The 27,252-nt window shown below is 40.4% G+C and overlaps 2 protein-coding genes across 5 annotated transcripts; one reads left to right on the forward strand and one right to left on the reverse strand.

Moving 5' to 3' along the window:
- Window positions 1-1,024: 1,024 nt before the first annotated feature.
- On the reverse strand, window positions 1,025-12,494 carry slc24a1 (solute carrier family 24 member 1). 4 transcript variants are annotated; one of them, XM_088340156.1, is made up of 10 exons: window positions 12,374-12,494; window positions 7,822-9,044; window positions 6,472-6,537; window positions 6,184-6,295; window positions 5,443-5,523; window positions 5,288-5,376; window positions 4,906-5,157; window positions 4,746-4,835; window positions 1,651-1,785; window positions 1,025-1,542 (listed from the first exon to the last, which is right to left on the reverse strand). In XM_088340156.1, the coding sequence occupies exons 2-10, from the start codon at window positions 8,779-8,781 to the stop codon at window positions 1,225-1,227; spliced, it is 2,103 nt and encodes a 700-aa protein (XP_088196282.1). In that variant the 5' UTR covers window positions 8,782-9,044; window positions 12,374-12,494; the 3' UTR covers window positions 1,025-1,224. The 4 variants fall into 4 exon arrangements, with proteins under 4 accessions (XP_088196282.1, XP_088196283.1, XP_088196280.1 ...); XM_088340157.1 differs by having other exon boundaries at window positions 1,619-1,785; XM_088340154.1 differs by having other exon boundaries at window positions 5,231-5,376.
- Window positions 12,495-15,690: 3,196 nt separating this feature from the next.
- ints14 (integrator complex subunit 14) lies at window positions 15,691-27,252 on the forward strand. Its single transcript, XM_088340158.1, has 11 exons — window positions 15,691-16,107; window positions 16,171-16,278; window positions 16,386-16,541; window positions 17,812-17,930; window positions 18,006-18,148; window positions 20,612-20,704; window positions 20,819-20,963; window positions 22,805-22,938; window positions 23,139-23,257; window positions 23,358-23,423; window positions 25,190-27,252. Exons 1-11 carry the CDS (start codon window positions 15,886-15,888, stop codon window positions 25,421-25,423), a joined length of 1,539 nt encoding a protein of 512 aa, XP_088196284.1. The 5' UTR covers window positions 15,691-15,885; the 3' UTR covers window positions 25,424-27,252.

The following is a 27,252-nucleotide window of genomic DNA, read 5'->3' on the forward strand; positions in this document are numbered from 1 at the left end:
GATCACCGAAATCATTTTTCCCATTAAAAATAATGTAAATTGTTTTAATCCGTTCCAACACCCTGAATGTTTACGTTAAATGTTTAACGTTAACATAAAGCTAACCCAGGCTAATCGTACGTTCACGTAATTGTAATCTTCTGTACGAAATATTACGCTAACATAAACGTGTAAAAATAAAAATATGGGCTAAAGCACTTCGTACACCTATATTAAAAGCGAAAGCAAATCGAAGCACGTTATATTATTATTATTAAAGCTTTGAAAACTCTCTCGGTGTACCATCGTTCTTTGCAAATATGTGTAACCATGTATAATATGTATTTGCAACTGTATATTTTTGTAATGTATTTATTTTAGACACTTATTCTGATATGTTTTGCACGGGCGGATAAAAAAGAAGGGGGCGAAAAAAATGCGGACTGACTGGAAGTGGGGACCGGTAAAGGTGAGTGTTTGTGGACGCGGCGGACAATAGCGGATATATATTCTTCCCACCCTTACCTTTGGAAATATAAACTTTTTTCCTTGGATTACTTTCAACGGGACCCAGACTCTGCAGGTCTGCATCAAACCTTAAGTACTAGTATCATTTTCCGTTCATTTTGCTGGCTGTGATTTTTGGACTGTGTACTTTTATGAAGGACATTCAGTTTCAATTGCGGGACTTAAAGTCGGGTTTGGGTTAATTTTGTGTTACATTTTTTTAATATGGGCGCATGCGGCTTATATACGGGTGCGGCTTGTGTAAGTACAAAATCGGTTTTCCTCTTAAAATGTGGTGGGTGCGGCTTATAATCAGGTGCGCTCTATAGTCCGGAATTTACGGTAATGTTAGTGCGGTCCACGCAAGTTTGATATGGATGCTACCTCTGTGGTAATTTGGTAAAATTCACACGCTAATATTTAAGCTCGGTGTACAACTGCCATGCAATGTGATTCGCTACCTACTTCCAGGTTAAAAATTAAGCTTCAACTCAGTCATCTCTACTTTGAAAAAACGTGGAAAAGTAGTCACTCAAAGTTAAAGCTTTAAGGTTTTTAACTTAGACAACAATTTTATTCAACAATTTGTAAAATCATCAAAACTATCATGCATTTTTAAGTGCTGCTTCACCGTTTGTTTTTATGATCACAAATGACAGATGTAATATGCAAACGAAGACTTCCAGTGCAAACAGGAGCTGCCACCTCAACACATTCATGTCACCCAATGTTCAATAATTATGTGCGCCATACTGAGGAAGTGTGACCGCCTAGGGTTAGGATTCCGTAGCAGAGTCTCGAGACCTTCAGATGGAGACGGGACAGACGATGATGCGATCCTCCAGCATGACGCTTAGCACCAGGAAAATGAAGTAGAGCACAAACATGGTGAAGCCCAAAGCTTTGTTCATCTTCCACTTGCACGACGCGATGGAGATGATGACAAAGAGGAGCATGAGGAAGAGCAGCACGATAGCGCAGAACAGACCGTTGCTGCTGACCGCCACAGGAACAAAACCGTGGATAGCCGAGTACATCAGCCAGGGCAGCGGGAGACTTAACATGCAAAACAAAATGAACGAAATAAAAATGGATTGCAGAACGCATAAGAGCTGAGAGGACTAAAACGCACCCAACAGTGATGTCAAAAATATTGCTGCCCACCGAACTGGACACGGCCATGTCGCCAAGTCCTTTACGGGCCACGATCACGCTAGTGATGAGGTCAGGGATGGACGTCCCGGCAGCAAGGATAGTCAGGCCCATAATCTCCTCTGAGATTCCGATGGTCTCGCCCACCTGGACAGAGAAACCAAAGGTAAATCACAAGTAACGTTATGATAAAGTGGATCATCTTGAGCAGTTATAGAGCCCACGACCACTATATAACCCTCTTGGAACATCTAAATTGCTCATGACCGGTTCTGAAATAGCACACCGGCAATGACCCACCGTGATCGCGAAGAAAATGTGTTTTCTAACTGGCATGAGAAATCAATGACATGACCACTGTCTTTTTTAAATTCAGCCTGTGATTTATATATGTAAATCACTTACAGCCCCGTTCTACAAGGCAGGTGCTTGAGTGGTTTTATTTCAAATTGTCTTATAATCAATTACACATGGAAATAACACAATAATAACATAGTAACAACCTAATAATAACATGATAGGTGGTTATTTTCTAAACGCATCCTAAACTTGTAGCCGTTCACGCTAATCAGTTAAAATAAAATGTACCTCGGCTTCGAAAAGATTAATGACCCCTGAATGATGGGCTTTCAATTCTGTGTTTGAGGACATAACTGTCATGAACCAGAACAGGATCAGGACCTAAACGCGTGACGCTACTCACACTAGCCTTTTACTTTACGGGAAATGGGGAGTCATGCACGTTAGGCAGCAGTCTGGCGTGAAATCATGATAGGAAGCCAGAGGCCGACGAGATCGATACCAATTGCCCGAGTTGATATCGGACAGATGGGGTCAATACCAAACAGGATGGGACAGACAGGATAGATAATGAAACAGGATATCGAAAATAGACAGGACAAACCAGACGTGAACGAAAACTGGAGAAAATAATGAACAGGACAAAAATAGACGAAAACAAAACTGGAAACCGAAATCCAACAGGACAAAATAAATGGGAACAAGACAGGAAATACCAACAGGAACAGGACCGAGTCGAAACCCACGTCTTTCAGGGCATAAGTTCGTTGACGGACTGACAAAGGAAAAATGAGAGCACTGAGCTTAAATAGACAGAAAGCAATCTGTCAATGAGCCGCAGCTGGGGTCACACGGGCGGGGCCAATTGGGCGCCATGGCAACCGTGACAATAACGAGTTCCTACTATCCTTAAAACACTTTCTTTTCAAATCAGGAACCTTTTGGGTGCTTTTTTTTTGTATTTCAATGCCACTTTAAGGTCAATTAAGGCATGTTATAATACTGTGGGCATTATTCAGAGTGACTTCCCGTTTGTTTGTTTTAGGAGACGTTCCTCTCAATTTGGGTGATTTCCAATTAACTCTGGAGCCTTTACGGGGCTCTTCCTGGGGATTTTAGAGCAGCACATCAGGGTCACTCCCATTTCCACTTGGAGCATTTCCCATTCCTTTGTTCATTCTAAGTGAATTCTTGTTGATTGATTTGATGACTTTAAACCAACTCGGGTTCACTTCCTGTTGAAGTTGGAAAGCTTTCTGGGCCACCTGGTGTTTTCTTTCTCTCTTTTTTTGGTCTTACGCCCAGTTCGTTAGCTGAAAGTTTTTGTTTATTTTAAAGCACATCTCTTCCAGGTAAATTTGGGCCACTCCCCATTAATTTTGATGTGATTACCTGTGACCTTCTGTGAAGGTCGAGGCCGATCTGGATTGCTCCCTGTTTAATTTGGGAGCTTTGTGGGTCATTAAATTATTAATAGGATCACTTCCAGTTCCTTTCCTGATGAATTTTGGGACACAAACTGGTACTTTGAGTTCAATTTGGGACACTTCCCATCATAAGGTTATTTTGGTAGACTTCCTGTCAAATTGAGGGCCCTCAATTTTGGGGGCTTTCTGGATTACTCCTTGATAAATTCTTAGGAAGTTGGGGTACATCCATGTGAAATTTGTGCCCCTTCATTAATTTGGGAGGGTTTTCTTTGGCAGCTTCCTGTCAATTTGCAGGTACTTCCTATTAGTTTTTTTGAGTGAGTCTAGGTTTACCTCTTTATTTTGGAGGATTTCCAATTTACTTTGGATCATTTCTAAATCATTTACTTTTTATTTTACTAGACTTTATATAAAGTTCAAGGCACTTGCCGTTGATTTGGGGGTTTTCAATTGAGTTTGATTATACAGTATATAGGTCACTCCGTTTATTTTAGTGCATTTCTTGTTCGGTTTTAGGGACTTCTTGTTAGTGTAGGGGACAACAGGATCACATCCTTTTCATTTTAGGTTGATGGAAATTTAGTTTGGAAAATTTTCTGTTCATTTCCTATTATTTTATTGCACTTCCTGGTAGGTTTTTGGAGTAAGTTCTCTTTCAATTTGAGGTATTTCCAATTTAGTATGGATCATTATGTGAAACTTCCTGTTGATTTTTGCGCATTTTCTGTTGATTTTGGGGCACAACAGGATCATTTCATATTTAATTAGGGGTATTTAGTTTGGAGCAGCCATTCATCCATTCATTATCTGCACCGCTTATCCTCAGTAGGGTGGTGGGGGTATTGGAGCCTATCCCAGCCGTCTTCTGGCAGTGGGCAGGGGACACCCTGAACTGGTTGCCAGCCAGTCGCAGGGCACACAGAGACAGTTAACTCACTCGCTTATTCATAACTAGGGACAATTTGGACCGGCCAATTAACTCGGCATGCCTGTTTTTGGAATGTGGGAGTAAACCAGAGTGCCCGGAGGAAACCCACGCAAGCACAGGGAGAACATGCAAACTCTGCACAGGAAGGCTGGTACCTGGATTTGATTCCATGACCTCAGAACTGTGCCACGGATGTGCTAACCACTCATCTGCTGAGCTGCCCTTAGTTCGGAGCATTTCTAGGTAATTTTCTGTTCTTTCTGCTGCACTTCCTGTTAGTTAAAAGCACTTCCTGTTGATTTTGGAGAACTTCATCGACACTTGCAGTTACTTTTATTACATTTTGGGACGTACCCCTTCACATTTCAACTTCTTATTCACTTTGGGGGCCTAATTGTATCACTTAATAAAAATGAATAATTCTGGGTGTTTAGAAAAATTGCAATGACCTGATGTGCCCACCACACCATAAGGTAAGAGAAGATGGCGATCCACATGATAGATCCCAGGAAAGTGACCACGAAAAATTTTCTGGAACTCTGTCAGAAAACAAAAATCCGCATTTGATGTGATTTATATGTAATCGTTGAAGCATTTAAATGCAGTGACCTGTCTGCGCACGTCAGGGACGGTAAGCCAGAGTGGAAAGATGATCGGCAGCAGCAAGAGGAACGTGACTTGCTTGCGTTGAGTGACGGGCCACTCTAAGGAAAGAGGTTCTTCTTCCTTTTCCCCCTCTTCACTGGAGTTGTCGTCACTGGAATCGTTGTCACTGGAATCGTCGTCACTGGAATCGTCGCTGGAGTCTCTGCTGTCCTCCCCGTCGCAGCCGGACCCGTCCTCCCCTGCGGGTTGGTCCTCCTGTGGCGTTACAATAAGAAGACTACAGTACCGGACACGAGCATGAATTTGAGAGCGTTCGCGTTAACCTTACGTAGAAAGGTATCAAAGATTGACTTCTGGGCTTTTTGACATGCACAGTGGGGAGTACCTTCTCATCGTCGGGGGTTTCCTTTTGCTCGTTTTCGGACGCAGGACCAGCTTTGTCCTCTTTGGCCTGCTCCTTTTCGCCGTCTTCATCTAACAAAGACGTCAGATGTCTGTGAGATGCTAATCAGGACAGATAGTTTACCTATTGTGTTTTACCTTCACTATTTGCTGCAATTTGACCGTCAGTCTTTCGTTTCACCACATTATTCAGACTCTCAGCCTTGTCCTTGAATTTACCTGCAAGTGTTCACATCATTAAAAAGAAACATCTGCATGCCATGACTTGGTTTAGAAGCTACCATTGGAACATTTTCTGTTCATTTCCTATTGATTTTATCGCACATCCTGCTAAGTAAATACCGTATTTATTCATGTATAGCGCGCACACCTATAAAACGTGCACCCCAAATTTTGTATTTAAAAAAATCAGTATAAAATTTTGTTTCGTTTTTTTCGGCTCTAAATAAGCTTTGTAAGAGACAACGGTTTAGGCAAGGTGTCTGGGTGAGAGAGCGTAAACTCCCCCAATTAAACAATGGTATGCCCCAGCGGCAGTGTTGCAGTGTGTGACGTCATGATCACTTGTGCATGAGCTACGATTTTATGCCTCAGTATTCACGGGGACAAGCAGTGAAGACGCAGTGGGTAGAGGCAAAAGCGAGACCTCCATCATAAGTTTGCGTTGATGCCAGTCAGCATTGCTACCTGCCAATACCGGGCGGTTCCTTTCCCGCGTTACCACACACAGCCGCCTGTCCGTACTTATGTCAGATTGTCCACGTAAAGGATTTGGAATTCGTTACTAAAGATAGACTGTAGGTTTCTTGTGGTTCAAGAGACGTGGTTGCATTCAGTGATTTGCGATTGCACAAAAGCAATACAACCTTACAACCTCACCTTCCCCCAAAGGGTCCAAAGTATGTATCATGAGTTGAAAAATGGTGTTTCTCATGGTGCTATTGTGCAAAGAAGCTGAACTTCCACCACGTTGAAGGGATGGCTTCAGCTGCTACAGGGGAAACAAGACCAATAATGTGAAATGGGAGTGACAAGAATCCCGAGTAAGCTGACAGAGGTTTCTTGTTGTCATGGTAGCAATCATCATGTAAACCAAGGAAGGAGGTCAGTTTTCAAACAAGACAAGAAATAATTGGAATAGAAGAACAATTCTGCTTTTGCTTTTACCTTTAACCGATTCCTGTCATCTGGAGTAGGAGGGGGGTCATCATCACCCTCAGCATTGACCTTGGTCTGTGAGCATCAATATTTTGATTAAACATTGTTTTTATCTGTATTGCAATTACTGTTTTGCACATGCTGCTCTTGACATTTCTTTCTTTTGCAGGGATGACGCCCCCATTTTTCATTTCTCGGAAGATATTTGGGACCTGAGTAATAACCACTGTGAGGTCCCCATAGATTTCCCAACAGTTCTTCTTTTCCCAAAACAATCCCATATTTAATGACCACGATGTGCAAAAGCTAAGAAGATTGGCGGATGATTCTGTCAACAACCCTACTGGAGAATATTCTCAATGATGAAAAATTCTGTCTACGGCACGACAAGCAAAGATTATTGTTGAAGAATTCATTTTACAGCTCCAAAGACAATGATTCTCAATGATTGATATTGCAGTTGATAGCACTACTTCTACTACACATGACAGCAAGCTACAAAATTTAAATAATCGGGTGGCTTAACTCACAAGATCAATATGCTGAACAGGACATAGGAATCAATTACGTGCAGTCAAGGAGGCATCATGGGAATAAAACATTTTCAAAAGGGTTATATTTATTTAGTGTTGTTATTTTGTGAGGTCCCAGCACACCAGGGTAATTACCTGATTAGGCGCATCTGGTGTTCAGTAAACTCCTCCATATAAGAACAGCACAAAGAGATGCCCAGTGTCAGATCGTTGACATTTCTGCCTGTCCGTGCGGCTTCTCTGAACCCTTGACTGTCTGTGACTATAGACTCTTTTGTATATTTATACAGCCTTGATTTTTTGGGGACCCCGTGTTTGTTGCCGTTACTTCATTTCCTCCCCCCGCAGATAAGTTTTTGTTAATTCCCTTATCCCAATGAAACGGTCAATTTGACGCTTGTATTAGCGTTTGGATCCTCTCCACCAACAGCAACACCTTTCTTACTTGACTTAACAATTTTTTGGAACTTCTTTTGTACTTTTATTAACATGTCAAGCCATCCATCCATCCATCCATTATCTGCACCGTTCATCTTCAGTTGGGTCGCCGTGTCAAGCCATCAAGTATTCTTCATTTGAAATAGTATTTTTTATCTATAATTGATGTTTTTATTCAAAAGGAACAGCATATAGTCTTCATTGGTTTTCTATGCTACAGTTTCTTTCTAGCTCTGCCAGTCAAATGAATAAGATATACAGTAGGTTCCTTTTTTTAAATCTGATTGTGCATCACCAAATGCAAACTTTACCGCAGATCACTGACGTGGAGGGATATATGTAAAATGTGGTCTCGTCAAGTCTAAGATAAGACAAAAGTCCTTCTTACCGTTTGTATCTCCTCATCAGTAATGATCCGGACAATACTCTTGTGTTTGTAAAGCTGTGATTTGCACATGCGTTCTAACTGACCATTAAACTTCATGAAGACAACATAGATGGTGTAGCTGGCCACCAGTGTCATACTCTCCCACCACATGATGACATTGTCCAGGAAGAAAATAATGAGCAAGATCAGGTCCAAAATGTAGAAGGAGACGTCTCTGAAGAGAGGCCACCAAGTGAGATGGAGAACCTCCCGGGAGAAGAGTGCGCACATGCCAATCACAAAGAGGATGTTGAAAACGGCAGAACCCACGATGGTCCCGATGCCGACGTTACTGTGGGCTATAAAGACCCCAATCAAGGAGGTAAAGAGTTCCGGGGCCGATCCCCCGGCTGCCATGAAGGTTGCTCCAGCCACATCATCGGATATTTCCAATTTGTCAATGATGACCCCAAGTGCAGGAACGAAGAACTCGTCGCATACGATAGCCAGCGACACAAACATGTACATCATCCCGGTGATGTGCAGGACCACCCAGCCACGTCTTCGCTCCTCCACCGAGAATAGATCTTTGGGGTATTCGCCTTTAATGTGAGGCCCTTCACTGGGAGAAGATGGGGTGGGGACCTCTTCCTTAGGTTCAGGTAGGACATAGATGCAATGCACCGTCGTCTTCTTCGAGGTCACCGATAGAGGAGATGCAGTGGTGATGTTACGATCTACGCTGGAATTGGTAGGGGTCGCCCGCGTCGTTCGGTTTCTCTGCTCCTGCCGACCCCTGGCCGTCACATCCTCCACCCACCCAGCTGAGCCTTCAGTGAAAGCGTCCCCAACCTGAAGCGTTGACGACTGCTTGAAGGGTCCGCCAGTGATACTCAGCTGGTACAATGTGCAGGTGAAAACCCCGGCTAGGAGGAATAAGACTCGCCCCAACTGCAGTCGTTTCCTTCTCAGGCAATGCATAATCCCAGATCACGAGACCTATTCTGGATTCTGATGCATTAGGGTATGGTGAGACAGTCCGGCTCCAAATAAACAGGACTGACGGGATTACACATTTCTTCAATGATTTACATTTTACATTAGGCCACTATAATACCAAAAATCCTACTTAACGCATTAAAGTTTTTCTTCTCATGAACGAGTTGTATAGGTGAAACCTAAGTCCAAAGTCCAGATCTATAATGTGTAGAGGTTCTAGGTGCAACTTCTCCACAAAACGCCTCCTAGGAAGTTAAAAAAAAAACACATTGGTTTATTCTGTTTTTTAATATCAGACACCTTAAGACTTACAAAATTGGAACCCATTACCTCCCTGTTTGGCGCTCGGCATTAGACGTTGTCATTGGTGGGTTTGGTCAACCAATGACTCCCAGCGACACGTGTTTGGACACTTCGGTCGGGTAGGACTATCATCGCATTGTTTACTGTACACAGTCGCATGTGTTTGTATGGGAGCCGGCCCCTGATTAAGGACGTCAAGTAAAGTTTACTTGTACTGCCATTAATCACAAGAAGTCTCAAAGGGCTGTTGAGTGGGTGGATCTCTTAACCACTAGGGTCGTGGGGGCACCACACATTGTGGTGTGTCTTGGGCAAGTACAGCCTGGTGACGCCCATCCCTCCCAAGGCCAACAAACTACTTTTACACCATAGAGGAAATATTTAACATTTAACTGTTTTAAGGACACCTCCAATGACGCACCCCAGCTTTAAATTTTGTGAAAAGTAATTGCTCACATTGTTAAAATGTATTAATAAGGTCAGTTTTTTGCAATGATGTCCTTGGACAAGACATTGAATCCCTAATGTCCTTGATAAGTAGGTAGTTGCCTTGCTTGGCTGGCAATATTATCGGTATGTGAGTGTGTGTGAATGGGTAAGTGTGAAGCACATTGTAAAGCACTTTGGGAGGTCTTCATAGACTTGAAAAGCGCTACATAAATGCAGACCATTTACATTTAAAAAGTTATCCATAGATTTACCTAGGTTTGGGGTTTTTTATTTAGATTTTTTTTTTTATTAATTCTTTAAAGTTTTGTGCCATCCAAAAACTATAAACAAAAACAGAAAGTGTATTCATTTCTGTGCGGTCAAAGTGTTTTTAAATTGCTTGCCTTTGAGGTGGGGGCGTACATTTCTTTCAAACAGTTTTGTAGATTTAATTTCCCCATATGTTCCGGTCCGGAGCCTTCGCTCTGAAAATGCTGGTCTACTAGTGATCCCAAGAGCCAAGAAGAGATTCGCAAGTTCGAAAGCGTTCTACATTCGGGTCCTGGTGTTGTGGAATGCTCTGCAGTCTGAGATTCCATCTGCAACCTCGGTGGAAATGTTTAAATTGAGGTTTAAAAAATGCTTCTATTCTCTAGCTTATGAATGACCTATATTTCCAGTTGACAATATCTGTGCATTATTTGTTATTGCAACATTCGTTGCAGCCTGGTTATCCTAGAAGGTGATTACCTCATTTGTGGTCCCTTCTCAATGTTTCTTCATTTTCCTCATGTTGAGGTTTTGAGTTTTTCCCTGCCCTCATGTAGGTTTTAGATCAGGGGATGGTGTACTAATAGTCTGTGGTTTGCAATAATCTGTGGTCTGTGCAGCCCTTTGAGACTCTTTGTGATTAAGGGTTATAGAAATAAACATGACTTGACTTATATAGTTTCTAAATGTGTTAGTTGCGTTTTTAAAATTATTTTAATATACTGATATATCTGGGTTTAAGTTAAAACGCAGAAATTTTGGCTTTGGTTAGGAATAAATCTAATTGCCAAAGAGGGTGAAGAAAGAAAATCAGACACCTGTAAAGGAGATTTCATAGAATGCTAGTTTGTTATTTTGGCTATTATTCCTCATTGTTGTTTATTATTTCAACCACTATGCATTATTTACATCATTATTACTATCGGACCATATTGTTGTTTTTTTATTTCGACAACCTTTAGAGTGGATCTGCTTGTTGTGCCCTAAAAGATTTAATCAAAAGATAGGGCTCAGGGGAAGACTTTTAGAACAGATTTGGAATTTGGCATCGTTACTGATTTTTGTACAGTTACCTCCTGTTCTCCTTGCAAGTTTAAAATCTATTGATGTCTTCTCTCTTTATTTGGATTTTTGCTGAACTAGAAACGTATCTGGTTCCAAAAGCCTCAATGAGCCTTATCTGAAACTCGATGGGAGCCTGCCATTTTGGTTAACTTTGATGCAGACATTTTGGATTAATTGCAAGATTCACATTTTTTTGCTTTCTTTTCGTTGTCAGCAATTTCAAGTGCTTCCTAATCAGAAATTGATATAAAACAAATATATTTTTGGCCTGGCCAAATGTGGGCAAAGCTTGACCTAAAGGGGAATTGTGTATTATTCATCACCTCCTAGTGGTAAAAACAGTTCATTCATTAAGAAAACAACATTGATTTGAATTATAAGCAAAATAAACACAAATAAAGGAAAAACATTTTTAAATACTCTTAAGTCAAGAAATTAGCATTTATTTTACACAAGCCTCACCTATAGGTATCTGACATAATTGTCCATCATCTTGTTGCTACGGGTACCCACAAAACCCAAAAAACTTGTTTAAGGTTGGCCAATAAAATTTAAAAAAAAAAAAGGTCAGTTTGGTAACTTAGAGTCTTTGTAGTTTGTATTTCCCCTTTAGCTTTGTAGTTCGTTTGTAGTTTCAGTTGTCCTGCACAATTAAGTGACATCTGGTTGTCATATAATACACACTATCCCGTTAATGTACTGTAAGTGCAGCCTACAGAAATTATGGATTAATTTATGACTGATTGATGGATGTAATCATTTTTATATTTTTATCATACATTTTTCCATTTTTATATTTTATTGTCTGTAGAATTTTTGAAGATATTTGAAATTAGGCGAATTATTTTATCAGAGGTTTTCTGATGGAAAATTCGATTCGGCCTTAACTCACCCAGACCCTGGCTGGCCAAGTAAATTGAGTTCGAGACCCCTGTTTTAAGGTGTTCAATGTAGGTGGGGCTTGACCTCAATGTCTGATTCAATCTTGTAGAATTTACATGAAAAAAGAAGTATTGCTGCTTTTGGTTTATTATTAATTATCAAATGGACAGTGTGTAATATTTAGTGCCTCCTAGTGGTACAAAAACCTTTCATTTAGTACAAAAAGAAACATTAATTTTAATTCCAGGCAAAAATACATGAACTATCACACCAATGTTAATTTTTATTAGAAAAAATTAGAGGTCAAGAAATTTGTATTTCTTTTACATAGTGGAATCCCTACCTAGAAGTCGCTGCCATGTTTGTCTGGCATCTTGCTGGGTTGTTTGCTCTTGGCACCTGTTTTCGATCTCATTAGACAATAAAGTGCCTTCTATTGGTCAAATATTACACACTGGGGCTTTAAAATTTCTAGTAGGTGATTTCTATCATTTCATAACACTTAAGTACTGATTTGGGCAAAAAACCTAAGATCCAAATAGCCACATGTAACCACAGAAATGACATATTTTCATACTTTTTAAATCAACACCAACGATGCCTTTGTAGAAAGATGCAAACTTACTAGAACGGCGGGGTCACAGAATGCTGAATTGTCTGAAGTTGAGCAGGTTGAGTTGCAGGCTGGCCAGGAGTTTATGTAGGACGCAGGACACGTCTTCACAACGGATCAGCATAACAGCTAATACGAACCTGCAAGCTTTAAGAGGATTAACTATACCGTATTGTCTCACTCTCACCTCATCAAGGCACACCTCATCTTACACCACCGTGAAAAAGTATTTGCCCCCTTCCTGATTTCTGTGTTTTTGCATAGGTATCCATCACAAAGGTTTCAGATCATCAAACCAATTTCAATATCACACAGAGATAACCCAAGGAAATACAAAATGCATTTTTCAAACATAGATTCCTTTTATTAAGGCACAAAAACATCAAAACCTACATGGCCTTATGTTAAAAAGTAATACCGGGTTGGGCCACCTTTGGCAGCGACGAAAGAAATCAAAGCTTTACGCTAATTGATAATAAGTCTTTCATGAAGCTGTGGAGGAATTTTGGCCCACTCTTCTTTGCTAATTTTTACAAAATCTGCCATATCAGAGGGTTTTCTAGTATGAACTGCCCGTTTAAGGGTACACCACAGCATCTCAATTGGATTTAAATCCGGACTAGGACATGGCCACTCCCTAACCTTTTTTCATTTTGAGCCATTCGGATACTCAAGCAAACCTCTGTCAGAGCCATTATCCACAAATGGAGAAAACTTGGAACACTGGCCAACTTTCCCACGAGTTGTCAAACGACTAACATGTGATAACGGCTCATCCAGAAGGTTACAAAAGAACCTTAAAATGATCTAAAAAAAATGCTAATATTTTTCAAGTGAAGTGTAAATATCTTTAACCTAAAGTGCCATAATATTTTAAAACACTAGTTTTTAATATATGTGCGATACAAAATAAAATGCCACAAAATCTGACCAGATGTGCCCACCACACCATCAGATATGTAAAGACTGAGATCCACAAAATGGAGCTCAGAGGCGTGACGGCAAAGAATTTTCTGGAATTCTGAAGAAAATTAAATATAACAGTAATTTGTATTGTTTTATTTATTTTTTTAATTTTTAAAAAATGAGAATATATTTAAAATATGACAAACGAGAATAGTATGGTGTTCATAACAACTCTCCAGAGGACAATTATTCCAGCAAGCACTCCCAAAGAACCATCTGTTGACCTCCAAATGACTTTTAAAGAACCTCTGCGTTGTTTTGACGAATATGACAGGCCCTGGCCATAAAAGCTCTCAGTTCACATGATGTTATGCATCCTGGTATTTCTTATGTAACTTTGTGTTCTGGCACCGTCAGCAGACATTTCATTCATTAAAGGTGAAGCCAATACAAATATTTCCTTTACAATATGTTCTAAGCAACAACAGCAGTGTCAACGCGTATCCTGATTAATGTTGAATTTGTGAAGTCAAAACAAAGCAAAAAAATATAAATTCTGTTTGAATTATTTTGGATAGATACAGTGGCTTGCGAAACTATTTGGCCCCCTTGAACTTTGTGACCTTTTGCCACATTTCAGACTTCAAACATCAAAATATAAAACTGTAATTTCTTGTGAAGAATCAACAATAAGTGGGACACAATCAGTGAACACACATTATTGGATATTTTAAACTTTTTTAACAAATAAAAAACACAAATGTGGGTGTGCAAAATTATTCAGCCCCATTGAGTTAACACTTTGTAGCGCCACCTTTTGCTGCAATTACAGCAGCAAGTCGCTTGGGGTATGTCTCTATCGGTTTTGCACATCGAGAAACTAATGTTTTTGCCCATTCCTTCTCGCAAAACAGCTCGAGCTCAGTGAGGTTGGATGGAAAGCGTTTGTGAACAGCAGTTTTTAGTTCTTACCACAGATTCTCAATTAGATTGAGGTCTGGACTTTGACTTGGCCATTCTAACACCTTGATATGTTTTTGGTGAACCATTCCATTGTAGCTTTTGCTTTAAGTTTTGGATCATAGTCTTGTTGGAAGACAAATCTCCGTCCCAGTCTGAGGCTTTTTACGGACTCCATCAGGTTTTCTTCCAAAATGGTCCTGTAATTGGCTCCATCCATCTTCCCATCAATTGTAACAATTTTCCCTGTCCCTGTTGAAGAAAAGTAGGCCCATATTATGATGCTGCCACCACCATGTTTGACTGTGGGGATGGTGTGTTGAGCGTAATGAGCTGTGCTGCTTTTATGTTGCCAAAAAGTTCGATTTTGGTCTCATCTGACCAGAGCACCTTCTTCCACGTGTTAGGTGTGTCTCCCAGGTGACTTGTGGCAAACTTTAAACGACACTTTTTATGGATATCTTTGAGAAATGGCTTCCTTCTTGCAACTCTTTAATAAAGCCCAGATTTGTGCAGTATAGGACTGATTTTTGTCCTATGGACAGATTCTCCCACCTCAGCTGTAGACCTCTGCAGTTCATCCACAGTGATCATGGGCCTCTTGGCTGCATCTCTGATCAGTCTTCTCCTTGTATGAGCTGAAGGTTTAGGGGGACGGCCCGATCTTGGTATATTTCCAGTGGTCTGATACTCCTTCCATTTCAATATTATTGCTTGCACAGTGCTCCTTGGGATATTTAAAGCTGGGGAAATCTTTTTGTATCCAAATGCCGCTTTAAACTTCTTTAGAACAGTATCTCGGACCTGCCTGGTGTGATTTTGGTTCTTCATGATTCTCTCTACGATTTAAACAGACCTTTGAGACTATCACAGTACAGGTGACAAGATTAACTCAAGTAGTGTGCATGAGTAGTCAAGTGTAGTCCACTTGAAAGAGAATGTAGTGTAAGAATAGTCAAAGTATGGTCCAGTTTAAAGTAATATCTCATCTCATCTCATTAGCTGCACCGCTTATCCTCAGTAGGGTCGCGGGGGTGCTGGAGATCATCCCAGCAATCATCGGGCAGTGGGCAGGGGACACCCTGAACTGGTTGCCAGCCAATCGCAGGGCTAAAGTAATATCATTTTAGCAAAATATCACATCCATGAATGAAAATGCAAGGCCATAACAGTTTTCAATATATATATATATAGATATATATTGTCCAACTCTTTCCCCTGACCAAAAGGCTATTAAAACTAATAATATTTGCAAACATTTTGGTATTTTTATGTAACTTATATTTTCTCCCTTGGCATATTTATTTATTTTTCTCCATACTGGTTTTGTTGTACAATTGATTATAAAGTTGTGCCAATTTACAATACGATTTTTTTCATGAAAATGTATATACGTTTATTTCGATGGAGCGCTTAAAAAAAGAACTAAATGATGGCGGAACTATCTGCTGGTACTTGTTTCTTACTCGGAAATTTAAAAATCGTGCACATGTCAACACAAAAGGCACTCGGTAGTAACTAGCCTTTAGCTTAAAGTCAACGTTACAATTAGCCTTTTGCAAAAGAAAGATGGCGGCAAACGATGCTAACGTCTGCATAACGGACTTTTAATTGTTTTGTTTGTCCTTTTTGAGCCCCCCACTGTATCACGTTTAATCATGCCCACTGTGGTGTTAATGGACGCGTCCCTGTCCATGACGAGACCGGTGTCTCAGGACAGCAGCGAAGAGTTCCAAAGGAAGAACTTGGCCGTCCACGGGCTCAATATGTTATTCGAGCACATGGCCTCCAACTACCGCTTGGAGTTCACAGCACTCATGGCCTTCTCGTCCCTTTGGGAACTGTTGGTCCCCTTCACCAGGGATTATAACGCTTTACAGGTACGCGCCAAGCGTTATTCTAACAGGGGTTTGCGAGAGTAATCATCCAAGTCCCCTCTGCAGGACGCCCTCAGCAACCTAGACGACTATGACAAAACATGCGTGGAATCGGCTCTGAATGGTGTCAGCAACGTGGTGCAGCAAGAGTGGGGAAGTGCTTGTCCTTGCCAGGTATTTGAAGAAAGCAGACCAAGTGAAAGTTGACGTCTCCACTCCATGGGTATTTGCGGCTTTTGTTTTTTTTTTTTGGTGATATTGTTCCCTGATGTGGCCACTAGGTGGTGCTAGTGACCGACGGCTCCCTCGGCATCGGAAAAGGTTCCCTGCGTCACTCACTGCAGTCGCTGAAGCACCGCGGGGATGATAAAAAGTTCCCTCTACCATTCCCCTTTCCGACTAAAATGTACATCATGTGTGTTGCAACCACGGAGGAGGTGAGTTCTGTGTATTCACAACCAGGGTTGGGTAGGATTACTTTAACTGGATTACTTTCAATTACTTTTGGATTACTCCAATACCAAATATGCTAATAAAAGACAAAAGAAAATAAATATGAATAAAATTACTAAATTTTGTGCAGGCTTGAGGAGTAACGGAATACATGGAACGGCAAAAATGATGTTGGCAAGCTGTTTGGATTTATTTTCATTTTGTGTCTGTCGCATTTTATGTTAGTTTTGCCGGAGATCAAAGCCAGGAGAGAAAGCTTACCATGTGTTGTGTGTCATCATTTTATTCATACTTAGTTTCTTTTGTCTTTTATTAACATATTTGGTATTGGAGTAATCCAAAAGTAATTGAAAGTAATCAAGTTGAAGTAACCCTACCCATCCCTGTTCACAACTTACTTTCAAACTTGTGATGCCCGCTTGACGTCCGATACAGTTGACAGCAGGGGGCGGTGCTGCATAAAACTGTTACGATCATAGTTCCTAGCAAATTAAACAATATCTGTAAAACATGTGCCTAAACAACAATAATTATTTAAATATGTGGATAAGAAAGATTGAACAAAATAAAGTCATGTTTATTTGTATAGCCCTTAATCACAAGAAGTCTCAAAGGGATGTATTCAGATTCAGATTTACTTTATTGTCATTCGTGTACACGTGTATACAGAACGAAATGTCGATACATCTGACCCGCACAGGTTCTTTGAACGTCAGCCGGGATAGATAAGATTAACCATACACAATCCAGACAATATACAGTAACATGAATTCTCGTCGCCTCGGTGTCTGTCATGGTCAAAACATCCCCGCGCGTTTCCACGTCATTAGGGCTTTGTTCTTCAAACATCGTCTGCCATCTGCGTCAGAATTCTGTTATCAAAATTCCCCAGCCAAAACACTCCGCACTTGGAACGGAGCAACCTGAAGCCCACTCAGTGAATATCTTCTGCATTAAATGTAATTTGTATTTGATCGTACAAAATCCCGTATAGTCAAATGTATAAAATCCTTCAAACTATACCAGTTGTGGTATTCGTTTTGTTAGTTTATCACCAGCATTCTGAAGTGTTAGCATAATGTTAGCAGACCTATACATGACTCGTTTGACATCACTACGCAACAAGTAATTTGGTTTTTCAACGGTCTACAAACCCTTAAAGTAACCACTTGGCTTCTGTTTTTCTCCAATAATCAGATATTTTATCTCACCCCTTCAGACTAAAAAGAATTTTTTGTTGTTGCTGTTTTACAGTTACAGATGACAGGCGCTTTGGACAAATGGGAGGAACTTCTTTGCCTCAGCGGCGGTGACGGACAGGTCTTCACTGTGGACGGCCAGCTGTGCATGCAAGGTGTTCAGGCCATGTTTGGGTACGGCTTTCATCTTGTGAGTATTCACAAGTCATTTCATTTACGTAAAACAACATTTTTCCGATTCATCCCCAGGAGACTAATCGACAGAGCTTACAGCCCCTTCCATGCTGTCCTCCACTGCGGGAACCTGTCTGCAGACGTTCAGGTGTTCCCCCGGCCTGAGCCTGTAGTGGTGGATGAGGAGGTGGAACCTTTAGCTCGAGCTATCAATCCAGGTACGTTTCCTGATTCAAAGGGACATTTTGTGTTTTTAACCGCGTCCTAGAGGTTAAAAAACTTTATTCATAACAGAATGTACTATATTGATTTCAATAACATGGAGAAATACATATTCTATAATATAAATGTGCATTTTTGGACATACTTTGAGGTTGAGAAATTCTTATTTATTTGGCATAATATGGGGCTCATTTAGAAGGGGTTGACATTAGTATTTACCATCTTTCTACTTAATGCTCTCAACAGGCAGGGCACAAAAATGTAGAAGAAAAAAGGTGCAGTTTAGACACTTTGAGTCTCCGTAGCTTGTATTCTTTCATGTGATTTGTTCAACTCATTTTTGAGTGAAAGGTTTGGTCCCTTACTTTCCTTTTACTGTCATTGTAAAATAATTGTTTGTATGTATGTATGTATACCGGAGCCATGTCCTATTGGGAGGTGGTTAGAGTCATTTCTGACTCTTTCTGGGAGATCGCTACAGGAGGAGGGGATTCCCTGCCCCCTCGCTGACCCAACTGATGTGTTGCAACATATTGTCGGTGTCCTTAGGTGACCAAACCCTCCAATTCCAACCCCTAATGCAGAGCGCCAAGCAGGGAGCCAATTGGTACCAATGTTATAAGTCTTAAGTATGACCAGGCTGAGGCTCAAACCAGTCTCGGGGCGGGCGCCCTACCCCAAAGGCCACCGAGCTGTAAAATAATAATCTAGAAAAAAATTTGTCACTACATTGCAACCCTTATCGCAGGTTGTTTTTTGTAATGTAATCCTAGAGAAAAATGAAGAATTCCTGTACTCGTGTGAGACATTTGTCTGGTGTTGTGCTTGGTCCTTTACCCCAGTGCGATTAATTTCATTGGGTCAACAAAAGTTGGAAATTAGTTTGTAAACTGTACGTGATAAACAGTGACGCCAACCATTTGGTAATTACTGCTAAGGGTAGCCCTAAAAAAACAAAAATCTTGTACAAGATTGGGCAATATAATTGTGCAGTGTAGTCACTTTCACTCTCCATTGTTTGTATTATTTCTTGTGCTATGTAGTACTTTTTAAGTGCACTCCACAATAGAGCAACATATAGTGGTTAAGTATTACACAGTGTCCCTTTAAAGGTTATTACAGTGTAGCGTCTCTATCATGTGTATAAAAAGAACAGTTTTACATATTCATAGTGCCAATTGCAGTTACCCCAGATTAACAAAAGAAGACGGTAAATGTCAACGCTATAAAATAACAACTAAAAATGCTGCCTTACTTACGAGATGATCGTTCGTTAGTTGAATTTGTTTGTAAATTTCTACAGTGCTATATCTTGTATGTTAAAGGTTTACATGAGTATGTTTAAGGCTTGTATAAGCAACCTGTATGGTTTTGAAACTGAAAACAACGTTTAATAAAACAATATGCTCTTTAAAGATAAATAAAGTCAAGTTTCACTTACTTTTGGAAGATGGGCTTCAAGAGTTAGGCGACCTCTCTGGTAGAAAGTGGACAAAAAAAAGCGATCCAACCATTTTTTATTTCAACCGTGCCAAGCTTTCTTAGTCCCACTTTCATTTCAAAAGAAACAGCTTGCCTCTTCTTTACACTTTACACCAACCAAATTGAATGGATGCACAAGATATTAAACAATAAAAAGTCAACATTCTTAGCGCGCTGGAGATAGAGTATAGAATGTTTACACACGACCTAGGAAAAGGAGGCGGATTTCTTTAGGGTGGATGCAGGGTGACCTCTAACAGCGCCACACGCCGGTAGCAGCAGAAAGAAAATACAGTATTGCACTCTACTCGGAAAAAGGTGCACACAATACAAAATCTAACTTACAGCAGTGTCCGAGTATTTTTCGACATCCCGAAAAAATGTTCATATCTACCGTTTTTCGTAAGTCGAACGGTCGTAAGTAGGGGAGCGTCCGTAGTGTCATAATTTTAAAGGAGCTATACTTACTCCGGTTTATTGATTGGACGAAGAATTACTGATTCGCTCAACAACACACACCCGTTAATTGATAGACACCCAACTACATTTATTCAAACTCAATAAGCAGAAATGATAGGAGCTTTTCTCTGGCATGTTTGAAGCGTTGGGCCACAGCACCAGTAGCAAGTCATCACGTAGAACAGTCTGTTTCAAATTCTCCTACTTTGGGTGGTTTGCTCATTATCACTGTGTAATAACATATGTTTTATCGTCATAAGATCTACTCCTGAGTTATAGCAACAACAAAAAAACACACACAAAGGAAACACTTGAAGACCTTGTAGTTATAAAAATGCCATACTATGGTGATTAAAAGCTCGAGTGGAACTACTGTATTTTACTGCTAAGGAATTAACTTGATCTCATCTTGTCTCCCAAGGACAGATAACAGTTTTCAACTCTGTCGAAAACCATTTGAAAAATCAAAGTTACTCTTGCTGTGCTAATATTAAACATTGTGTTCTTTTCTGTTGCAGATCTTGAAATTGTCGGCTTCATTGAAATCGCTGACATTTCCAGTCCTCCTGTTATATCCCGACACTTGGTCCTTCCTATAGCTGTCAACAAAGGTGAGTGAGAATGTTACATAATTATGCTTTTCTCACTCAATTATACTTTGGCATGGCATATACCAAAAAGGCTTGCTGGTGTTTAATGCTGAATCTTCCTTCTTCTCTTTCCAGATGTCGACGATGTTGGCGCCGGTGGGACAGATGACCTGGAGGAGGAAGTGTCCGCAAGTCAGATGGCAGGAAAAAGTCCGAATTTTTGCGTACTCCTCCATGGCAGCCTCAAAGTTGAAGGCATGGTGGCATTGGTCCAGTTGGGGTGAGACGCTTTTAACAATTTGCTCATGTTCAGAATGAACTGGGACAGACTAATAAGTCTTTGTAACACATTTGGGCGCAGCTTAAATGAGCCCATTTAACTCAGTCTTAAATGATTTTTGTTTACAAAGCTTGTTGTACAAGTTGAATTAGTTCCATGATGCAGTGTACTTGGTGTTGGATTCCAGTTTTCCCATTTAAATAAATGAAAATGCTTAATAGCCAATCGGGCCCACCTGGAAATATTTTTTGTAAATGTAAATGCATTTACCGGGTATATAGCACTTTTCAAGTCACTTTTCAAGTCACTGAAGACCTCCCAAGCGCTTTACAATGTGCTTCCTACACTTACCCAATTACACATACTCACCGATAGCAGTGTCAGCCAAGGCAAATACATATAACATGAAGGAGCCTGGATTCAAACCTGCGACTTCTTTATCCCAGACAGACAGACAAGGCACGAGTGTCTCATATGCAGGCATTCTATAGTCCACAAGGACATGGGTTGTCTTTCACTTTTGATTGATTCTTTGTGCACTGTACTGGATATAAATGTTGAATGGTTTTTAACCGCATTTTATAAACCATGTTTGGAAAATTGAGGGCTCCTCTGATAATTTGATGATTTTTACATTGGTAATGTTTATTTTTGGCTTAAAAAACAAGACTTGCTTTCTTTTCATGTATTCTTAATCCTCTGCACAGAATCCCAAGATTACTACCGCATTGTTGAGACTGTCCTTTTGAACAGTACTAGATATCTATTAGAAAAACATGGCCAAATGGTTTAAAAAATAGTCTTTTTTTTTTTTTTTTTAGAGTTTTGTGCTGCACTTGCGGATGTTTTAATATGTGTTAGGACAGCTAGGAAACGCTAATGCTTTTACCATTTTTTAGGAAACAACCGTTGATAATTGCTATGTTTCTCTAAAATACTTGTTTTCAAGAAAACAGAAATCAGAACAGTTTTTTGTGAAAATATAGATTTCAAGCAGAATTTACACTTAGGTGATTATATATATTTCTTTGCATTCTGGATCCCTCCAATATCTAAACAATGCTTTCCATAAACACTTTAATTACAAGAACACTAAACTTGTGCATGAACGATGCATGAACTTTGGAAGAACTTTTCAGTGCCCGATATTTCCATTGCCATAATTACACGATTTCGTTCACCATGGCATTCGCGTTCCTGCTTATGTGCATGAAACATCATCGCTCTTACCCCGACAATGAAGAAAGGAAGTGGTCTTTTTTTTTTGGGGGGGGGGGGGGGGGGGGGTGTTCAAAGCTCTTGTCTACTTATCCATTTATTAATTTCATGCACTGCTTCACTACTTATTTGCCATATGGGGCCATCTACACACTTGAATCGCTGGGTACAGGAAGCAACACAAGGAAGTGGGGGCTCCCTTAATGTGTGGACAAAGATCTGATCAAAGCCACTCCTACCACCTAATGGTAATTTCTTTATACTGATAATGGCTTGATCAGGCTTGATACTTACTAATGAGCTCCATCAAACCCTTCATAATAAATTTTTAACATCAAATTTAAAAACATATTTTTACGTTTTGGCACTCAGAGACGATACCTCTGAAAAATAAATCATACGTTATGGCACTGAATGAGTAAAGGGTACCTCCAAATACCAAATAACCCCGTGGGTGGCTAGGCAAAGAAATACAAATGTGTAAAATAATGTGGTTTTGGTCACTTTTAGTCTCAGTAGTTTGTATTCTTTTTGTTGCACTATACAATACAGCATCATCTAGAGATCAAATATTTCACAGTGTCCCTTAAGAGTTGAATTCTCAACCTCTTTTGTTGTATCAGACCCGAGTGGTTCGGCATGCTGTATTCACAAGCAGACAGCAAGAAGAAATCCAATCTGATGATGTCACTGTTTGAACCCAGTACGGAGCCTCTGCCTTGGCTGGGGAAGATCTCGCATCTGGGGCCAATCTCTGGTAACTTACCCATCCATTTTTGTCTAGCTTGTTCACTTAACATTGTCTTTTGAGGATTTCATGTATTCTCCTTACGAACACATTTCTTCTCAAGGTCAAATGTCTTCCTGTATCTTAACATTATCAGGACGTTAATTGTTACACGGCATTATTAAAGCTGTGTATTAAAAAAACAAATGCATTACATTTCTGTCTTTTAGAGGCCACGGAGAATCCCTACGGAGAGGATGACAGCAAAAGTCCCTTTCCCGTGCAGCCGCCAGTCAAACGAAGCTACGCTCAGAACGTCACCGTGTGGATTAAAGCCAGCGGGCTACAGGTAAAGTCCTGCCTGATGGCTCTCTAGGAGGAAATTGAAATGTCGCTCATTATCAGACCAAACTTCAACTTGTAATTACTCTCTTGATAATTCATTCCAGACCGACGTGCAAAAGATTCTGCGTAACGCCAGAAAATTGCCTGATAAAACGCAGACTTTCTACAAGGTAAAATTGATTTGGATTCTCTTCCACATAAGAACTGACACTATTGTTTTATGCATTACATTAGCCATTTTCTTCTCTTAAAAACACCAAAAGATTTAAATAGAAAAAAACAAAAAAAATTAAACTCCAAAAATCTTGACATGAGAATTTTGGTACACGAGATTTGCATCAAAAACCTTGCTCGACATACGAAGGAAAATCCACGTTACGGGCATTACCAAATGGCTACCACTAGAGATCATTCGAGACCACTTACTGGTCTTGCTATAGCTTTCTTCAATGACTCTTGTCTTATGCATTTCAATAGTATTTCTAAGGGGAGGCAGAGACAAATCCCCATGGATACGTTTTTCTTGAAAAGATATTTAGAAAGTGAAGGCGTCGGGAGTCCAGCTAAAAGGGCAAAAGTAAGTGATGAATATAAAAAATTATGTAAAATATTTCCGTGTATGTTCATTCAAAGTTACAGTAACTTTAATTTTGAGTGCACAGAAAACGCTTCGTAACTCCTCCCGCACCCCTCACTCCCACTCTTCCTACAAAATGCTCACACCTCCGTTATGGTGACTCACTCCATGCTCCAAGTGCTTAAAATAAACTGACATTTTATTTTGTTAAAAAGTGCTGTACGAATTCTGAAACTTCTGCCACCATCTCCTGGCTTAAAGTCATGATTGCAGCCCATTCACAGTCCATCAACGATCTGCGTGCAAGCACGTGCATTTCTTATACAGACGCTCCCCGACTTACGATTATTCAACTTACGGATTCCGGCAGATACGAACATGTTTTTGGGATGTCGAAAAATATCCGGAAATTGCTGTAAGTTAGATTTTGTATTGTGTGCACCTTTTTCAGAGTACAGGACAGTACTATAGTGCTTCTTTCCGCTGCGTGGCGCTGTGACAAGTCACATAACATCCACCCAAAGAAGAAATACAGCTTCTACTTCCTAGTTCGTGTGCAAACACACTGCACTGTATCTCTAACACGCTAAGAACTTTGACATTATCATTGTTTCATATCTCGTGCGTCCATTCAATAATGTTGGTGTAAAGTGTGAAGAAGAGGCGTGCCATTTCTTTCGAAACGAAAGTGGAATAAGAAAGCTTGATGCGGTTTAGAAATGGTCTGAACGCTTTTTTTTTGGCCACTTTTTACCACGGAGGAAGACCTCTTGAAGCGCAAGTCCCAAAAGTAAGTAAAACCTCACTTTGTTTATTATTGTATTGTTTATTTTTTAGTACAAAACACTACAGGTTACTTATACACGCCTTAAACATACATTCTATACAAAATATAGCACTGAAGCAACTTACGAACAAATTCAACTTACGAACTAACTAACCTATCTCGTCTGTAGGGCAGCGTCTGTACACTTCTTTTTTCATGTTTTGTGGGGTTTGCGTTGGTGTTCGGACTGTATTTAAAGCAGGACGTTTCTTACTTTTACTATTTCAATGCTACACTCAAAAAATTGCAATGACGAGAATAAAGTCAACCAGCCGCGAGACTGTCTTTGTTGAGTGAATAAACCGCTCCAACGATCACATTAGGTATCTGTTTTAGCAAACGTTTGCCACTTCGTTTTAAACAGGCACATGCTTTTCTTTTTCTTTTCTTTTTTATATATGTGTACACACATATATTTTTTCTCTGTAGACTGTGAATAGAGTGTGCGCTACCCGCTCGGTAATGTCAAAAGGTTGGCACGAATGCATTTACTTTTTGGAGTAAATTTGAACTACTTTCTTGTATTCTCCCAGGAGCTGAATCGCCTCCGAAAAGCCGCTCTGGCCTTCGGGTTTTGGGACCTCCTGAAGGGAGTTGCCGATTTGCTGGAACGGGAGTGCACGCTACTGCCAGACTCGGCCCACCCCGACGCCGCTTTCCAGCTCTCCCACGCAGCCCAGCAGCTGAAACTGGCCAGCACGGGGGACTCTCAATACGCTGCTTTCGAGCACAACATTGCCCCCATGCACACTGACTTCTCAAACTGAGACATCCTGGGAAATGGATTGAAATATTGCCAACTATGTTGACCAATGGTGATTTTTAAAGTGCCCGTTATTAACAATAGCGTCTCGTATGTGAAAAACTATCACTGTTCTTGCTATTTGTGTGAAAACATATTTTTCTACCTTGTCAGTAGTCTGTCAAATCACTGTCACGGGTTGCATTACATGTCATGTTTACAGCTCCCCATTTAGAAATCAGATATGCCTTGGCCTTGATATCTGGTATGAGGCAAAATTCGACATAATTACCAGCATTGTTCATTTTTTTCCTTTAACATATTCACTGTAGGACCACTCAAATACAAAATGCACAGTTGACATCTTCAGGACTGTCTCAGAAAATTAACTAACGTTATTTCAATATTCTAATCATTACAAGTCAAGTATCGCAAGTATTTTATTGTTTTATTTAGCTGATTATGGTGAAAACTAGTATCCCATCTCAAAATATTACAATATCATGAAAAAGTATCCTAGTAATTTTTTAAGTCAACAAAAACAAAACGCTTGCAATATTTCATCCATCCATCCATTATCTGCACCGCTTATCATCAGATGGGTCGCATGGGTGCTGGAGCCCATCCTAGCTATCTTTGGGGAGGGGACACCCTGAACTTGTTGCCAGCCAGTCGCAGGACACAGAGACTGACAACTCACTCGCTCGTTCACACCTAGCGACAATTTGGACCGTCCAATTAACCTGACATGCATGTTTTTGGAATGTGGGAGGAAACCGGATGACCACATACTGTTAATATACTTGGTCGGCCCTCCAATCTTTCTCGCACTCCTTCGCGGAGTTTATACCAATGACTGGCACATGTTGAGGTTACGCTGTGTTTTGCTTGAAAACAAGCGGTGTACTGTGGCTGGAACTGGTCTTCCCCCTGTAAGGTGCACACATTGCCGGAGTGGCTAATCCGAAAGAACGGGAGATCTCCCAAAGGTTATGTTCGTAGGTTATGATTAGCCAACCAGGGGGAACCAAGGACCAACGGAGGGGTGGATGATGGAATAAGTAGAAACTGAATATCAAGATGGTTGCCTGAAACGAGGAGCGTTGGTCAGGGTACGACTGTTGAGGTCATTATGATATAGGTTTCAGAGAGTTTTACCAATGTGATACCAGATTGTCTTGTCAAATTGCTGTCAATGAATGATCCGTCGGCGCTTGAGTCTACCATTAGGGAACCCTCACGTGAGGAATTAGCCCCAAAGGAGCGTACCTTGGAGAATCAAGGGAGACGCTATCACACCTACTCCTGCTGCTGAGCGTGTTTCTCTGGAGCACGAAGGACAGATGGCCACAAAATGTCCCAGGTGGCCACAATACAGACGAGGGTTGGTTGTGAGCGACAGTGTCGCTCGTTGAGAGTAACGCATGTTCCTCCTAGCTGCTTCAGTTGCTTTACCACGCATATTTTTACATGGAGCCTCGATAGATCCTTCTCCCCAGCCAATATTCATCAATTGCCATGACATTTTTGTTGGCCAAAAAATTAGGGACAAAACCGCCAATCAAATGATGAATAAATCCTGCTTACTGAAGATCTTATGCAAGGAATTACCATTCTCAAACTAATAGTACACACGTATGTGCAGGCACTTGAATTCTAGTGTTGAAATTGTCCAAAATATTTCATAAAGGAGATGACTTAAGAATCGAGCGAGCAATAATTGCAGCACTGAATCCTTTACTCCTTATTTGTTAACTTTCACAGAAACCTGCCTTGTGGACTGCCGTTTAAACAAACAAATGGACACAATTTAATTACATTTTGTTGAAAAAAATAATAAACATTCATAAGTTA

The sequence above is a fragment of the Urocampus carinirostris genome, chromosome 7, assembly GCF_059441175.1.
Source record: "Urocampus carinirostris isolate Australia breed hairy pipefish chromosome 7, RoL_Ucar_1.0, whole genome shotgun sequence".
Classification (NCBI taxonomy): Eukaryota; Metazoa; Chordata; class Actinopteri; order Syngnathiformes; family Syngnathidae; genus Urocampus; species Urocampus carinirostris.

What these genes read in the sequence shown, in the direction of transcription:
- ints14 (XM_088340158.1), top strand. Translation starts at nt 15,886, where the DNA reads ATGCCCACTGTGGTGTTAATGGACGCGTCCCTGTCCATGACGAGACCG. An exon ending in GGTGTTCAGGCCATGTTTGG is followed by an intron (nt 17,931 to 18,005) that starts GTACGGCTTTCA and finishes ATTCATCCCCAG; the next exon opens with GAGACTAATCGACAGAGCTT. An exon ending in AAACGCAGACTTTCTACAAG is followed by an intron (nt 23,424 to 25,189) that starts GTAAAATTGATT and finishes GTATTCTCCCAG; the next exon opens with GAGCTGAATCGCCTCCGAAA.
- slc24a1 (XM_088340154.1), bottom strand. Translation starts at nt 8,781, where the DNA reads ATGCATTGCCTGAGAAGGAAACGACTGCAGTTGGGGCGAGTCTTATTC. An exon ending in TTTGGACCCTTTGGGGGAAG is followed by an intron (nt 5,524 to 6,183) that starts GTGAGGTTGTAA and finishes GAACACTTGCAG; the next exon opens with GTAAATTCAAGGACAAGGCT. An exon ending in ACATGGCCGTGTCCAGTTCG is followed by an intron (nt 1,543 to 1,650) that starts GTGGGCAGCAAT and finishes TTGCATGTTAAG; the next exon opens with TCTCCCGCTGCCCTGGCTGA.